Source organism: Papaver somniferum, chromosome 3 (genome assembly GCF_003573695.1).
Source record: "Papaver somniferum cultivar HN1 chromosome 3, ASM357369v1, whole genome shotgun sequence".
Taxonomy (NCBI): domain Eukaryota; kingdom Viridiplantae; phylum Streptophyta; class Magnoliopsida; order Ranunculales; family Papaveraceae; genus Papaver; species Papaver somniferum.
The window spans coordinates 66,120,381-66,135,929 of NC_039360.1; the positions used below are offsets into that span (position 1 = coordinate 66,120,381).

General features: G+C 36.9%; 1 protein-coding gene and 1 long non-coding RNA gene across 5 annotated transcripts; one reads left to right on the forward strand and one right to left on the reverse strand.

Moving 5' to 3' along the window:
• Window positions 1-818: 818 nt before the first annotated feature.
• LOC113356364 (probable LRR receptor-like serine/threonine-protein kinase At1g53440) lies at window positions 819-15,148 on the reverse strand. 3 transcript variants are annotated; one of them, XR_003362951.1, is made up of 25 exons: window positions 11,474-11,948; window positions 10,348-10,522; window positions 10,141-10,212; window positions 9,988-10,056; window positions 9,824-9,895; window positions 9,664-9,735; window positions 9,032-9,103; window positions 8,830-8,901; window positions 8,665-8,736; window positions 8,451-8,522; window positions 8,275-8,349; window positions 7,481-7,549; window positions 7,266-7,331; window positions 7,117-7,176; window positions 6,992-7,027; window positions 6,862-6,911; window positions 6,370-6,731; window positions 5,993-6,188; window positions 5,761-5,898; window positions 5,161-5,276; window positions 4,821-5,031; window positions 4,452-4,689; window positions 3,944-4,097; window positions 2,584-3,526; window positions 819-1,132 (listed from the first exon to the last, which is right to left on the reverse strand). XR_003362951.1 is itself a non-coding variant. In XM_026599479.1 (24 exons), exons 1-24 carry the CDS (start codon window positions 11,679-11,681, stop codon window positions 3,086-3,088), a joined length of 3,168 nt encoding a protein of 1,055 aa, XP_026455264.1. In that variant the 5' UTR covers window positions 11,682-11,948; the 3' UTR covers window positions 2,459-3,085. The 3 variants fall into 3 exon arrangements, 2 of the variants coding, with proteins under 2 accessions (XP_026455264.1, XP_026455265.1); XM_026599479.1 differs by lacking the exon at window positions 819-1,132 and having other exon boundaries at window positions 2,459-3,526; XM_026599480.1 differs by lacking the exons at window positions 819-1,132; window positions 11,474-11,948 and adding an exon at window positions 14,735-15,148 and having other exon boundaries at window positions 2,464-3,526.
• On the forward strand, window positions 12,206-13,581 carry LOC113356366. Of its 2 annotated transcripts, XR_003362952.1 has the most exons (4): window positions 12,206-12,272; window positions 12,376-12,401; window positions 12,503-12,585; window positions 13,353-13,581. It is a non-coding gene; the product is annotated as an uncharacterized LOC113356366 (long non-coding RNA). The 2 variants fall into 2 exon arrangements; XR_003362953.1 differs by lacking the exon at window positions 13,353-13,581 and having other exon boundaries at window positions 12,208-12,272; window positions 12,373-12,401; window positions 12,503-12,790.
• Window positions 15,149-15,549: the final 401 nt, after the last annotated feature.

Consider the following 15,549-nt stretch of genomic DNA (forward strand, 5'->3'; position numbering starts at 1 on the left):
ACCAGGTTATGAAAAATCGTCATGGTGGTGTGATAAACAATGACGACTCCGGAAAACTAGGTCAGTTGGAGTCGTTAGTTTGGTTTGTTTATACCCAAACGACTCTATAACCCCAAACTTTCTGTAAATATAACTCTTAGAGTCGTCATTTATGTATTCCTATTCAAGAACGACCCTAACCAACCATTTAAAATATACCTTAGAGTCGTCATATGTGTAGTGATACTCAATGACGACCCTACCAAACACATTTTTATAATTTTTGTTTTCATAGAATCATTTCATTGAATCGTAAAAGGCATACATCTTGCATAGCGTTGCAATCGAAGGAAATGGACTACAATAGATAAGAACGACGCACTTAAACACTTAACCATAAAGGTTGTACTTATAGGAATGGACCGGCAACTAAGTATTTGTCGTGCCGTGGAAGGAGGAGTTGGGATGCGTTTCTTGTCTTTCTTTAGCCTACAATGGTAACAAACACAAAAAAAGGAACAAATGATTTAAGTTTTTCATGCTTTCAGAACAAGGGTCGTCATCATAATCGTTAATATACGAAAGACCCTCACAAACTATATGACGACTCTAAGCAACAAGGCGACGACCCTAAGCTAAGCAATGATGACTGCGTGTTTAGTATGTGATGACCCTATCAATAATTTGGACAGTGAGTATGTTTTTTTTGCACTTAGGATCGTCATAATATTTTTTTTTGCTGCAAAAAAGAACTTTGATTTAAAGAGAAACTGATACACTGTCTTGAATCAACAGATTCGCAATGACTCTAGGAGGTTCATCAGACCAGACTCTAGTGACTCGATTCTTCCTACTGAACTTTGCAAGTTTGTCAGCAGGTTTATTACATATCCTAGGAACAAAATGACATAACAAAATGGAATAGTTTTTAGAATCTCTAAAGCATCAAGAAGAAGGCCTTCATTTTCCCATGCTATAACTGGATCTGCATGATTGATATAGTTGGCAATTCCTTGTAAGTCAGTCTCCAGAACTATATGAAAATGTTGCAGCTCTTTGCACCAAGTCACAACATCCAAAAACGCAAGGCATTTTGCATGCTCTGAGTCCCTTACTCTTGCATAGAACTTTACTGAACAACCCCTCCAAGTTCCTGTAAAATCACGCAGAATAAGAGCGGTACCAGTTAGTCCATTGTTGTTTTCATAAGAGGCATCACAGTTAATAACGTAATATGGAGATGCATGTGGTTTCCACACTAAGTTATCAGTTTCATGGTTTATAGAACTATTATGTTGAAGCTGGTCCTGCAGATTCAGTTTACTGATGTAAGCTGCAAAGCTAATAGCTCTCCTTGCTACTGCATTTGGGTCAGCTTTCTTGTTTTGAAAATTAACCTCGCAACGCTCGTTTCAAATTGTCCAAGAGACTGTCATAACCAGAATTAACCAATCTGTGGAAGTAGATTGTTGTTTTCTGTTTCGCATCCAAGCTTAAAAAATTGTATACATGCATATGAAAAATCGTTAATGTTTAAGACAATACAGAGTAACTACCCATATACTGTATCTTAATTATTCGTATCTGAAACTCAATTTCACGATGAAATCCTCAAAGTAACAAGAAAATATCAAAGCGGAAGTGGGTTTTAGTTCACTTACTTCCCAACGATTGCGACGATGAAAAAAAATTGGGTTATCAATGGGGAGAAGAGATGAACAGAGTCGGGTGGGAGAGGGAGGGGAGGAGTGGAGTTTATGATTTATTTTTTTTGGAAATGAACTGGAGGCCTTATGTTTAGGGTAAATAGGTTATTAAGTAGAAAAGGCATAATGGTATTTCCACCGCTTTTTGGACTCCCCCTTTAATTTTTAGGGTGGGTATAAATTTTAAACGAGGTATTATTGCAACTCAAGCACAGTAATGGTACCTCCGATCACATACAGGAGTAATATCACATCGGATTTTAAAAAAAAACTGATGGCGTAAAAGCTGAAAATGGGCAGCAAGCGGCAGGAAATTTACAAAAAAAAAAAATCTTAGAGGACGCTTAAGATCCTGTTCAGCATCATAAGAAAATTTTTAATATTGTGTTCGTCAAAGTTATTCAAAATTTAAGCAATTTGGAAAAAGAGTAAATGTTAGTGTCGGTCCTTTGATTAAGAAGATAATTTTTTTTTAACAAGCTAGGTTTACACGAATAAACAACAAAAAAAACTTTGTCAGAATAAAAATTGAATCGGGTGAGAAATGGTTTTGATTCGATGCTCATAAGACTATATCATGATTTGATTCATTCGGTGCTCATAAGAAACTTCGTATCCAACTAACTGGCAAAGCTATAAGTGTTTATAACATGTGATGCAAAAGCAATTCTTTCACGTACCATGGAAGATTCTGACTGCTTGAAAATTTCTGCCTAACGGTATTACGAACTCAGAACAAAAACAAGTACTTACTTGCTCGGAAGGAATATAGCACTAATATAGGCTATACAGCATCAGTAAGGTTCAGAAAGATTCTTTAGTGATTTAAATGATAAATGAATACAACAAAAAAATTCACATAAGCATGAAAGCAAGAAACTAAGCAGGGCCAACTGACCTTCATCTTCTGGAATAACTTGAGCTTCAGAACTGAATTCCTCCAAGCAATTCAACACAATTAACAACACAAGAATTATAACAGAGAATTTTATGTTTGAGATGACATGAAGATATAGTAACTTCATATCTGTGTTTCGAACTTCCAATAACAACAACTACTACACTACTGCAGGAGAAGACTTGTTGGGAATAGGATTTAACTTTTAAGAGAGACTAGAATGAAAATGATGGTAGAGTTTTGTATATGTCAAGTACTTACGGCATATGCTACAGACTAAGTACGACTGAGAAGAGCAATAAGAATCTGTAAACCACATAATGCTACACTGCAGCTATACAAGAAAATCCAGGACTATCTGAATCTTTATCTCAAGACTCAAGAGCTTGGAACTATAGAAGAGCAAGAAAAAGGGGAAGGAAGATTTGGCCTGTTCTCTTTGCAGTGTGTTGGGCTATTTAGTGTGATACAATTCAGCCACTTGAAAACTGAAGAGTGTCAACTAATTTGCTATTCTTCTTCTTCTTCTTATATCATCTTCTTCATCTTCACTGTAGTAAGACACTGTGGAATCAAACTGCGATGGATCCTCCATTGATGATTTACTCTCTAATAAAGCACTCTCTTGAGAAAAGGTTGATATCGGTGTTTGGTTGTCATACGAGATTCTCTCAGATGTCCTTGACCTCGTATCATCAACCCTCGAACCACCACGTATAAGATGTGATCCTTGAACTGGAGTGTTCAATAGTGATTCTTGGGCTGGAGTTCGACCTTCAAGCATGCTCACAACAGTAGACATCAATGGTCTAAGACTAGGAGATGGGTTTGTGCATAACAAGGCTATGTTTAACATTCTCAAAACTTCTTCTTTTGAATAGTCTGAATTCAGAATGGGGTCAACGAGGTCTAGGAGTCTTCCATCCTCTTTTAGTACATAAGCCTGCAGTTATACCAAGAAGAGAGTTAGTTTTCATAAGCCACTTCTCCATTAAAATGAACTATATGTTTAATATATGCACATTTATACAATTCGTATCAGTAATCTGAATCTGTTCACTAGTGCCTTTGTTAGCTCCAGTACACATGAAGTAGTATATTTCACCTTCCTCAGAATAAGCATATTTTCACCAAGGGACACATGCAAGCCCTGAGTCAATCACATGCACTGCACTCAAGGAGCCCGTAAAGGTTCAAGGACGCCTTTTGAAACTTAAAACCCAATACAAAATTGAAAAAGAAGTGCAAAAAAGAACCATTTGGAGTTGAATTTCATTTCCTTCAAAAGAACTAAGCTGTGGGGGAAAATATACCAATACTTTGTATTGGTGAGTGCAAATATATTTAAGGGTTACTTTACCCAGTCAAGAAGACAGCTGATGAACTCATCCTTTGGGATGTAACTTGTGTTGCTCTTTCCACTGACGATCTCTAATGCAACAACTCCAAAGCTGTAAACGTCTGCTTTGTAAGTCAAGCGACCCCTCATTGCATATTCTGGTGCCATATAACCTCTAAAAGTCATAACAAAGAAACTCCGTTAATATCATAGGCCAAAAAGAGAATCCTCGCCTGTTATTTACATGGAACATCAGCTAAGAAGTATATACTGAATGTAATCGTATGCACAACTAACTAGTTTTGAAAGAACGAAGGTGATGAATGAGTCTTGCATACCCTTGGGAATGATAAAATGAACTCAAATAGAAGAAAAATATTGCATCATATTACACTTCTGAAATTGATAATGTACCAAATCTACTGATAATGTACCAAATCTATTAATATGTACATGAAACTCCTATCCTTGTTGATTCTTTACTTCACATGCTGAATAATGAAGGTGGGAAGAAATCAAATTCACTTACACAGTTCCTGCTATACGTGTGCTGATGTGGGTTTTCTCCTCCTCCTCAAGTTTAGCCAAACCAAAATCAGATATCCTCGCAGTAAAATCTTTATCAAGAAGAACATTAGTTGCCTTTATGTCTCTGTGCACAATTTTCAGCCTTGATTCTTCATGAAGATAAGCTAAACCTTTAGCTATGTCCAAACAAATCCTAAGCCTTGTTGGCCAGTTCAAGTTCAGTCGTTGATCTGCACGACCTAAAACCATGACATCTCTGATTAGTTTTGGAAGGCTAAGAAAATCGACTCGAGTAAATGGATGTCTAAGTGATATTACTGATAAATGGAATCTTGTAATAAGCTAAATATTGAGGCGAGGTGGTGTTTACCAAATAGAGCACGGGCAAGGCTATTATTTTCCATATATTCGTAAATTACCAGAAGCTGGTTTCCTTCAACACAACAGCCAAAAAGCTTCACGAGATTACGGTGTTGTATAGCAGAAATCATGTTAATTTCGTTCACAAATTCACGATTGCCTTGCATTGACTTGGCAGAGAGTTGCTTGACAGCAATTACTGAACCATCTGGACGCAGGCCCTGATGTAACAAAATAGAGATCAATTTTAGGAGTATATAGTTGCATCAAGAAAGTCACACCTGATGGAAGTGGCTCGAAAATTTGACCAACAGCAGAAAACAAAATATCAACAAGAAGCTCAAAATTACCTTGTAAACTGGACCAAACCCACCTTCACCTATTTTATTTGCAAAATCAAAATTACTGGTTGCTGTTTTAATTTCTCTCAGAGTAAAGTAACTCGTCTGCAATAGCTCCTTAAGTTCTGTCAAAAGGGAAATGAGCAACAAATATTTAAACCTGTAAAGTAATGAATGCAAGAACATGCCAAAGTGACAAAAACTTAAGATGTTAATTCATAGAAAACCCATGAGGAGATTGGAAACTATTGAGCAACTCATTCCAAGATTCACTCAAACATATTTTAATACTTTTAAAATTCCAACCTAATCCTGTTGTAAGATGGGTTATCTTTTAAGAATGAATATACTACGTGACTATTGTTACCGATGGAATATCTACTGTGTATGAATCACGGTTATCTTAGATATACAATTTTAGTCCAACATTGGATATAAATTGCATAAACGAACACAATATCAATGTGCCAGAATTTGGAAAGAGTTTCATTGGCGTGCCAACGTGTGTTATCTTTCGAGCTCAATGCTTCTTTATTCTGTTCAAGTAGGGTCTCAGCAGGCAAACCCAATGTACAAAATCGAAAGAATTATTTATTTCATTTTACCAACCTTTATCCTCAGGATCCTTTTTTCCAAGGCAGCCTTTCTTCCAAAGGATTGCCAGAATCAATAAGATTAAAACACATGAAGCAGCTACAATGCCAGCAATTACTCCAACAGACATGCGACCCGTGTTCGGATCAAAGTCTAACAAAATGGAAGAAGATTATATTATCATATAAATATGAAGAAGAAAATAGGAGATATAATCAAGGAACTTAATTTGTGCGTATCAACTGACTTGGTGTGACTGCAATAGCTGAAATAAGAGGTCCATATGCAACTTCGAGGGGAATGAAAGTAGTTCCTTTCCCCGCCCAGTATAAGTGAATCTCAAGAGTGCTGTTTGTAACATCAACATCATATTCTTTAATAATACTCTTCCCAACACCTTTTGCTGCTTCTTCAATATTAAAACCCTCCAATACTTTTTTACCCTACAAGGCATCAAAAAAATGTCGGAAAGAACTTAGTTAAAAACGAAACCAATTAGAGATCATTCAAAGTAAAGGAGAAGAATTGATATGTAAAAGTAATTTACTGCGAGTAAATCAGATAAAAGTATATGATGTGTTACTTTTGACAAACACTGACTACCACAGTTATCTAGTCACTCACTTGGATTGATACATCAAATACCCGAGTACCAATACTGTCAGCCATTTGGTCAATTGGGAACATTATTTCCGCAAAGTGAAGCTTCACTTTATAATTTCCCGGACGTAAGCAAATGCCGTAGTACTTGAGTGAGAGAGGAGAAATACGAGCTGATGAGTATAAGTCTGTCACTGACATGTTTGGACTCACTTGAGCAATATAGCTCGCACCGCGAGATCCAACAAAATCTCCTGTAGTACTACAAGCCCATCTATCATTGTACGAGAAGAATGATGATGGTCCCATTGGTGATAAATCAGCATCATACTTCTCTCCTCCGACAGTCATCTCCGAGCCACCACAATTAATGAAAAAGGAATAATCTGCAAATGTCATGGTCATCAAATCTTCATACATGGTTATGTAAAAAAAAACAGTTGTGATTGAACTATAAGACTTATTACGAGTATAAAACACTATGATTGATTTCACCGGAAAGTTGCAGATGGTTACATTTGGAATCTGTGAAGCAGGGTAGATCCTTCTTCAAACACCAGCTAACTCTGCATAAGATTATTATTTAGCTCACAATGTTTAAGATTATTATGTGCAGAAAGGCGCAACCAAGTTGCAAGGAACTTACTGGTCTTCTTCAGATGAATAGCTCGAGATTTTATTCCTGTTCAGCAGTCACATAAAGTGAGATTGATATAAGATTAAAATCATCTGATAAAGAAAAGACAAATTTACTAGTTAAATGAAACTTACAAATTTGAATCCTGGCAACCCGATTGAGATGGCCCAGTAAAATTGTTGTATGATAGGTCACTGCAAGACCGAAATAACAATAGCCATGCTCATGAATTGAAACTTAAGGGTTTGATGGGATGGAAAATAAGTAAATGTGTAAGCCATACAAGTTCCGTTTGGCGTTTGCTATCCATGCTGGTATCTGTCCAGTCAATGAGTTGTTGGTGAGGTACCTATATCCAGAAGTATGTCATTGACATGGTAAATAATGATAATAAAACCCATAAAATAGGGGGAAGCAAAATAACCAGAATTTCGAGCGTACATACAAGAATTCGTAACAAGTTTTTGCGTTACAATTCTGAATAGCTGATTTGCTTACATGTTTTGAAGGGATGATATTTCTTGGAGGCTTTGAATGTCACCAGTCAGTCTATTGAAGCTCAAGTCTCTGCAATTAAAAGGTTACAATAAAAAGTAATTACAAAGAAAACTGAATATACCAGCAGTGTCCTTGAGGTTGCTTTCATTTAGGGCACCTGTTTCCCAGGTGTTGTAACATGATTCCTTCCAGAAATTGGAGATATTTAGGCAAAGGGGTGCACCCTCTAATACTGACTCACTTATCAAAGTATTTCATGCCGTCTAGCAGGAAGGCTGAACACAATGTCAAAATGGAGGAGGGCTAGAGCTTAAGGACCCATAGGGGTTAGGCTATTATACGTGAATATACACGGAAGCAAAAGATAAAACACTGAGAGTATGAAAGATATGCTCAGGGTTGCGCATGGAGAGAGAGAGAGAGAGAGAGAGAGAGAGAGAGAGAGAGAGGTTTAGGGAATTTATTAAGCTGCAAGACACGTGAGTGTATTCATGCAGATTATGCGTCCATATATATCACACACACGCACACACGCACACAATCTGATCATCCATTACGTGGAAATATAACAGCAACCTGACAGCACATTGAAAGCAGCGGCATTGAAAGTTTCGGCAGCTACTCTTTTTAGTTGTACAGGAATCACAAAGGGGGATGCTTGTAAGGTGTGTGCTAAAGTTGATCATTTGGCAATACACACAGAGAAGTAAACGAAATCATGTATATTATCAACAAAGAGGAACCAACTTTCTGGAGGGACTCTAATGCACAGTTATTCATTATAAGAAACTTACAGTCGCATTAGTCCAGGCATGCTCTCTGCAATGTTTGATGCAATTGAACCATTAATCAAGCAATTTCTTAGCTCCCTGTTGTACATAAGTGAAACAAAGTTTTCATTGGTGAATAAAATCACAGGCATACATGTAGAATTACACAATGCAGGAACCATAACCATGGCTCAACTCACAGTTGCTGCATGCTGCTCATATCCCGCAAATCAGGGAAGGGCATGTTTGGTCCCTTTAAGTCGGACACTCTCCTGAAACAAAATATGTCAAACATATGATGGTTCGTCTCTAACTTGTTTCCATTTCATAACCAAATACATGAAAAACACTTATATTTGGAATTTTGGATGCAAAACGTAGAAGCGTTTCAGTAAACTTGAAAGGTGGTCTAACAGTGTTGTTAAGTTCTTCAAGTGGAATATGGAGGAAGGGATGGGCCCCTCCATTGATGTGCCTCGCATATCTCTGAAAAGGTTCCAAACATCTTTAATCAGAAAGTTCAATCGAATTAGAATTTCAAGAAATTTCAGAAGAGGGAATTTTGAGCACGATACTCACAGCCGAACAAGTTGCGTCCAATTGCCAATGAAATCAGGTATTTCTCCAGAGAAACTAGTCCCAGCTATCCTACTGCAAATAGTAGCAAAACCAGAGAATGCTTATTTCAAACAATTGATGACAGATATAGATGCCAAAAACCATCTGGCTAGATATAATATCAGAGGTAAGGTTTGAAAACAAAAAAATGAGCATCACATACAAATCTGTAATGTTCTTCAGAGTAGCAAATGTTGCAGGTAAAGTTCCTGTGAAATTGTTCCCAGAAAGAGCTCTGCATGAGTAAGAACACAACTCAAAATAATTATCCTTCAATGCTCTAATGAAAATTTCGGCACTAGTAACAATAATGAATCAGTATTGGTATGGTAATACGAAATTGGCGTTCACAACATATTGCTTTTGTACGTTAAGTTTTAAAGCATACTTCCTTTTTACTATATCACTTCCGATCATTATTGAATTATCAATGCAACTCTAAAAGTGCTAGATGATCCAGAACTTGGACACAGTGGTATCATAAGTGATGTTATAGGTGAAAGAGTAGGAGATTTAACACCACATCTTGAGCGTACTTTACATTTAAGCTACCATATCAGTTACAGTTACGACAGCATTGTGTGTCCAACTTGTGGGGTCCCTAACATTACACAAACCGCTAACGCCCTTGTCATGGACTATCATTTACTTGCTCTTATCATGGACTATCATTTACTTGATACAACCATGACGCAAGTTCTATAAATGTAGCATTTGGATCACGCAACTAAACAAATAAAGTGAATAGATAAACTCAAAGAATATCAGGCAAATGAGAATAGAAAACCATCTTACAATGTCTTCAATCTGGTAAGCTTGCCAAGCTCTGGAGGAATGGGTCCTTCAAGTTGATTATCTGTCAATACCCTGCAACGGACAATTGTACAAGTAAAAATGAATCATCGGAAACCTTGAATTTCATAATGAACCAAAAGAAGAATTTGGCACATCTTACAAATGTTCTAGAGTAACAATGTCTGCAATTTCATTTGGAATTGTTCCCTTAAAATTGTTTGCCAAGAGAGACCTGCAATTCACAAGAAAATAGTATGACTCCACCACTTGTATTTTCATATATGAATTTAGGAAAGCATTCAAAAATGTAGTGAAACGACTTACAAAATGACCAGTGGAAGAGTTTTCCAAGCCTTAGGAATAGACCCATTGAGAAAATTGCCACTAAAATCTCTGTTTAAAAAAATGATTAAGTGAAATCATTTGGGCATATTATCAAACAGGTAAGAGATGGAAAGTGAATGAGACAACACATACAGTTCTTGCAGATAGGGAAGATTTGCAAATTCATCAGGTAATTCTCCACTTAAGTAGAGGCGTTTCAGCTGACTGCATATCCAAACAAAACATCTTCTCCACAGTTAGTTCTATATCTCAATGACTCAACCCCTAAAATGCAAAAATGTAGAGGACAACGGCCTTGCTTTCTGATTTGCAACAGGTAAATGAGAAGAGGTACATTACATATTGGTGATATGGCAGATGGTGGAGGAGTCGTAAGAACAGTCACACACAACTTTACTTAGAGTATAGGCACTTGTAGTCCAATTAAGATCTTCACTTCTATTGCAAGAAGTTTGGTCGATGTTCTTCCAATATGGAATCTGTAACTTGGTTGATATTTGCTTAAGTGCTTCAACTGAATGGTACACAAATATTTCGTATTAGTCAACGTGCTAAAGTACCCGGCGTGGACAGTAATGTAAAAATGTAAATTTGGGTTTTTGACGTCCAATGGATTCTGGAAGGGCAGGCTCCATCGTACTCCTGCCTCCAGAACTGATTGACATTTTCTCCACTTTAGGGCTCAAAGATGTTGGGATTATTAGTCCCACATTGTTGGGTTGTATAAGATCCTTCGGTTTATAATTTCTTAGACCCTCTCCACTCATTGCCAACTGGTTTTGAGTTGGATGACTGTATTCTAACATGATATAAGAGCAGGCTATTTGCGACGAGTTTCATTTGACCGTGCATTTACTCCAGCATCACCTGATTTAATTGTCTACGTGTTAGACCCTACGAGACTACACGTGAGGGGGCGTGTTGAAATTATTAGTCTCACATTGTTTGGTTGTATAAGATCCTTCGGTTTATAATCTCTTAGGGCCTCTCCACTCATTGCCAATTGGTTTTGAGTTTGATGCATGTATCCTAACAAAAAAGCTAAATGCGACATGGAGTATCCATTTTAGACTCTGACAGTCTGATCTGAAGTATACATAATGACATATTCCTAGTTACTTACCTTCGGCGAAATAAACAAATTTTCAAAATAAACTATCGCATTGCATGAAATTTAAAAGATTAATAACCCCTATAGAATTCCATACCCCTATGAGGACAACTCCTACGGTATGGATGTTAAATCATCCACGAGAACCCATATAAATAGAGATAATCAAGGTTTATGGGGATTTATTCTACTATGGAGATCTAGATAAATATTCACTAACTAGGACCCACATTTTTTTTTCTTGTTTTTAATACATTAAAATACTGTACGTCCAGAAGAAAAACCAAAAAAAAATAACAGCTTTGATACGTTGACCGAAGCCAAAGACCAAAACCCGTTTCCAGTAGCAAGTACCAGATGGGTTAGGAGAACAAGTTAACTCCCGAAAATAGGACATAGTTTTTACGCCGGCCAGATACGTTGACCGAAGCATCACCGTGAAATGCACCATGAGGGCAATGAACGGTCCCAGATGGCATCGGGATAGGGAAGGGCAGAAGTGGACCTTACCATCCCCTCTCACACGGTCACCTGCGGTGTAAATTCTCGGTGCGTTAATCATTTCTGAAAAAATAAAACATTTGAGGAGGCCCCTCTAGACTTATAGACATATGGATAGAGCTGGCAAACAAGTTGAAACCCGCGGGTTAACCCGTGCCCGGACCGTGAAAACCCGAACCCGGACCGGCTGGTTTCTAAACAAGCCGGGTTAGGGTTGGAGAAATGGTGACCCGTTAAAAAACGGGTTAACCCGGCCCGGACCGTACAATCACGGGTTAACCCGTTAACCCGCACTTCATTCATAATACCGGGTGTCACTATACGTGTCTCGCTCATCTGCCATGCAGCCATGGTATAAAAACAAAAAAAAACCTACTTCGTCTTTTCTTCTCTTTTCTTCTCCGTCCGCAGTACTTCCCAGCGGCAAAGTTCACAGACAAAGTTGAAAGTTCTTTCGTCTTCTCCGTCTGCTACTACTTCGATCTTGAAGGATTTGAGTCATTTGACTCTTGAGTATTCTCTGTGTAAGCAAGCGGGACTGTGGGTGTGGAGAAAGTCTGAAAGTGAAAGAGGGAAACCCCTTTTCTCATACCCTATTTCTCTTCGTATCTTCAAAACCCTATTTTTGATTTCAATTCTCATCACTTATCAGGTAATGTTATGGTTTTCGAAAGTTAATTTCTTTTTGTTTTGTTTTCAATTTTTTGGATGTTAGGGTTTGAATTTATTTTTTTTATTTTTTTTGAATGTAGAAGTCCTTCAGGTGCAAATTAATCTTCAGGTAATTTGAATTTCTCCATCACTTTGATTTTATTTGAATTGTTAGAGGTTAATTTCTTGATAGATTGTCCAGTAACTCCTTTCTTCAATTTCTCTGTTAAGGTTTCAATTGAAGTTCCCTTCTTTTTAATATTGTGTGGAAGACCTCCAGCCTCCAGGTGCAGTAATTTCTCAAAGATCTTCAGGTATAACATCTTGATTAAAGATTGGTTTGAATTTAATATTTTCTATGGTTTTATTAGGGATTTGCTTATGTATGTGATTGTGAATATGTGATTGTGCATATGTTTTATTAGGAATCTTGGATGGATGTTTTTATTAGCTCAAAGCCTCAAAGGCTCAGACTATGTGGTTTTAATTAGGAATTTGCTTATGTATGTGAATATGTGATTGTGCATATTTTATTTTAATTAGAGCATGGATACAGTGTGTTACAGACACAATTACAGTTGGTTCTTTCTTTACATTTTCATTCATCTCAATTCTCCATTCTCCAATGATTGTATTTGTATATTTGTAATTTTGTATGCTATGTTTGGCAAGACCTAGTGAGTAGTGAGTGGTGACTACTGACTAGTGCTAGTGTGCTACCTCCTACCTTGAAAGAACAAAGTGGGGGTTTATTATGTGAACTTCCTTGCTTGATGTTTCTTTGTTGAGTATCCAACATTCCAAGTCCATGACTGGGTTTTGGTTGTTAAAGCTGGATATCATCTTATTCAAGATAATAATGTGTATGGTATTATGCTCTCCATTTGTGTGTAAAACTGTGAATTGTGATAAACTGATAATGTTACTATGAGTCTGTGACTGTCAATTGAATGGGATGCAAATTGCAATGCAAGTAAGTGGTTGTTAATATCTTTATTGTTCGACACAAAGTCATAAAGTACAAACAATGATATGACTCTCTCTCATGTGTTTAGCTCTAATTTTGTGCTATTGTTTTTAGGTTACTCTCTCTGATGTGTCCAGTATGTCAAGTGTACAAGAACAAGACCATTATAATGATGTTATGAGTAGTGATGGTGAGGATGATGATGTTGAGATGCTAGATTATGTGAATGAGGATCCAACTGTTGGTTGTGCACCTGCCTGTCCTGCACCAGTTTCACGTGGAAAATATCATCATGATTCATGACATGAACTGATGAAGTACTGTAACTAAAGTATTTAAACTACTAATGACTAGTATTTGTAATTTGTGTTCTTTTAATCCTTTAAATGCAAAATTAGTTTAGTTTTGCAATTTTGAGTTTTTGAATGTGGCCTGAATGTGGCCGGAAATAGCCAGAAATCGATTTCTGGCGAGTTGACTCAACATAAACCAGCTAACCCGTGAGCTCCCGTGAACCCGCAAGCTTTACCCGGGATGGGCGCGGGTTGGAGAAATGACCACCCGTGAAGAATTTCAACCCGCAAGCTTAGGCTTGTATTAATCCGTAACCCGCGGGTTGGTCACAAGCCAGCCCCGGCCCGCCCGTTTGCCAGCTCTACATATGGATGTGAAAATCAATTATAGTAACATTTTTTTAGTCCATAAAATATGGATCATCACAAAGATGTGGATGTTTTTTTGGCTCCATGGGAGCTGCCTAATAGCCATAATAATTACTGATCTCAGGAAATATAAATATTTATTTTAGACAGATCCTAATAAATCATTGTCTCACAAGTCAGTGGTCCAAATATCTTGCTGCATCTTTACTAGAACCACTCAAAAGCAAGGGTCACAAAATGGTGTAATGGGGATAAGTTAGAGAATGTGGCGGGCGGCAGTAAATCTCCAAGACCCTAGTCAGAGCATCTTTTTCGTGGAGATTATTTTCGTAAAAGCAGGTCAAGTTTTAGAATTTAAGTTTACTCAAATAAACTACTAGTACTAATTAACAAGTAGAGAATAAAAAATTGAATTGGGTTAGAAATGGTTTTGTACCAGTCTATTAAATTAATGAGACTTAAAAATGTTGTCTTGTTTTCAGTGGACGTCTTAAGGCGGCCATAATTTTCAATCCAAAACTTGCATCGCACTGGCACTGTTGTTTTGACCATCAATTATGAAAAAAAAAATGTTTTAAAATACTATCTTACTTTTTTAACTCTTGCACAGCTGCATTGTGTAAAATCTATCATTGATTGGATACTGTGCTTGATTGTATATTTTCTTGCAGAAAATTAATTTCATCAAGAAAAATCAAAATAAAAAATAGAGATGAAGTTGAAGATATGAAGTACTTCAACTTGGCTTTCAGTATGATGGTTAAGAAAAGATAATATGATTATAGTCTTTGAATTATATCAACCATCAAAAGAAGATCATTTATTATAACGTACCTTCATCTTCTGGTAGAATTTGAGCTTTATAACTGAACTCTTCTAATGCAATAAATACCAGAAGCAGGATAGCAGAGAAAGATTTGCTCAACACTAACTTCATATCTCTACTTGTTTCCACCTTCGACTTTCGGTAACAAAACTACTATAGTACTACTACACCAAGAAACGGGAGTAGAGTAGACTCGTCGAGGAAAAAAATTAAGAGAGACACTCAATCAACTGGGTGTATGAAACCATCGATCAAAAGAGACGATGATGTTGAATAATCTAGAATTGACATTTCCACGAAAGATTCTTGATTGGATAAAAGGACAGGAACCTTACAAGTAAACCCAACAAGGACAGGACAACAGTCGAGACTCGAATGACTTGCTTGTTGATCTCGTCGTCTACCAAAATAGTAATAACAACAACGACGAAACACGTAAATGTGTGAATATGGAAATGGATTATGTGATCATCACGAATAAGTCACAAGTGTTGAGTATTTTGGGCAGACGTCGATAAAGAAAAACAAATTATTTCAAGAAAATATCTTTTTCAAAAATTTCTATTTCAAGAAACGTGTTTTGGGGCATACGTAAATTTGAGGCATATATTTCAAAAAAAAAAATTCTATTTCAAGAGAATATCTTTTTCAAAAATTAATCACAAGTGCTAAGTATTTTTGGCAAACGCCGACAAAGAAAAAATTTCTATTTCAAGAAAATGCTATTTTCAGGAAACGTGTTTTGGCATATAGAATTTTTTTGAGGCATACTTATTGGTGCCGAAATAGGATCACTAGGTTGTAAAACGCGTCACCTCTTATT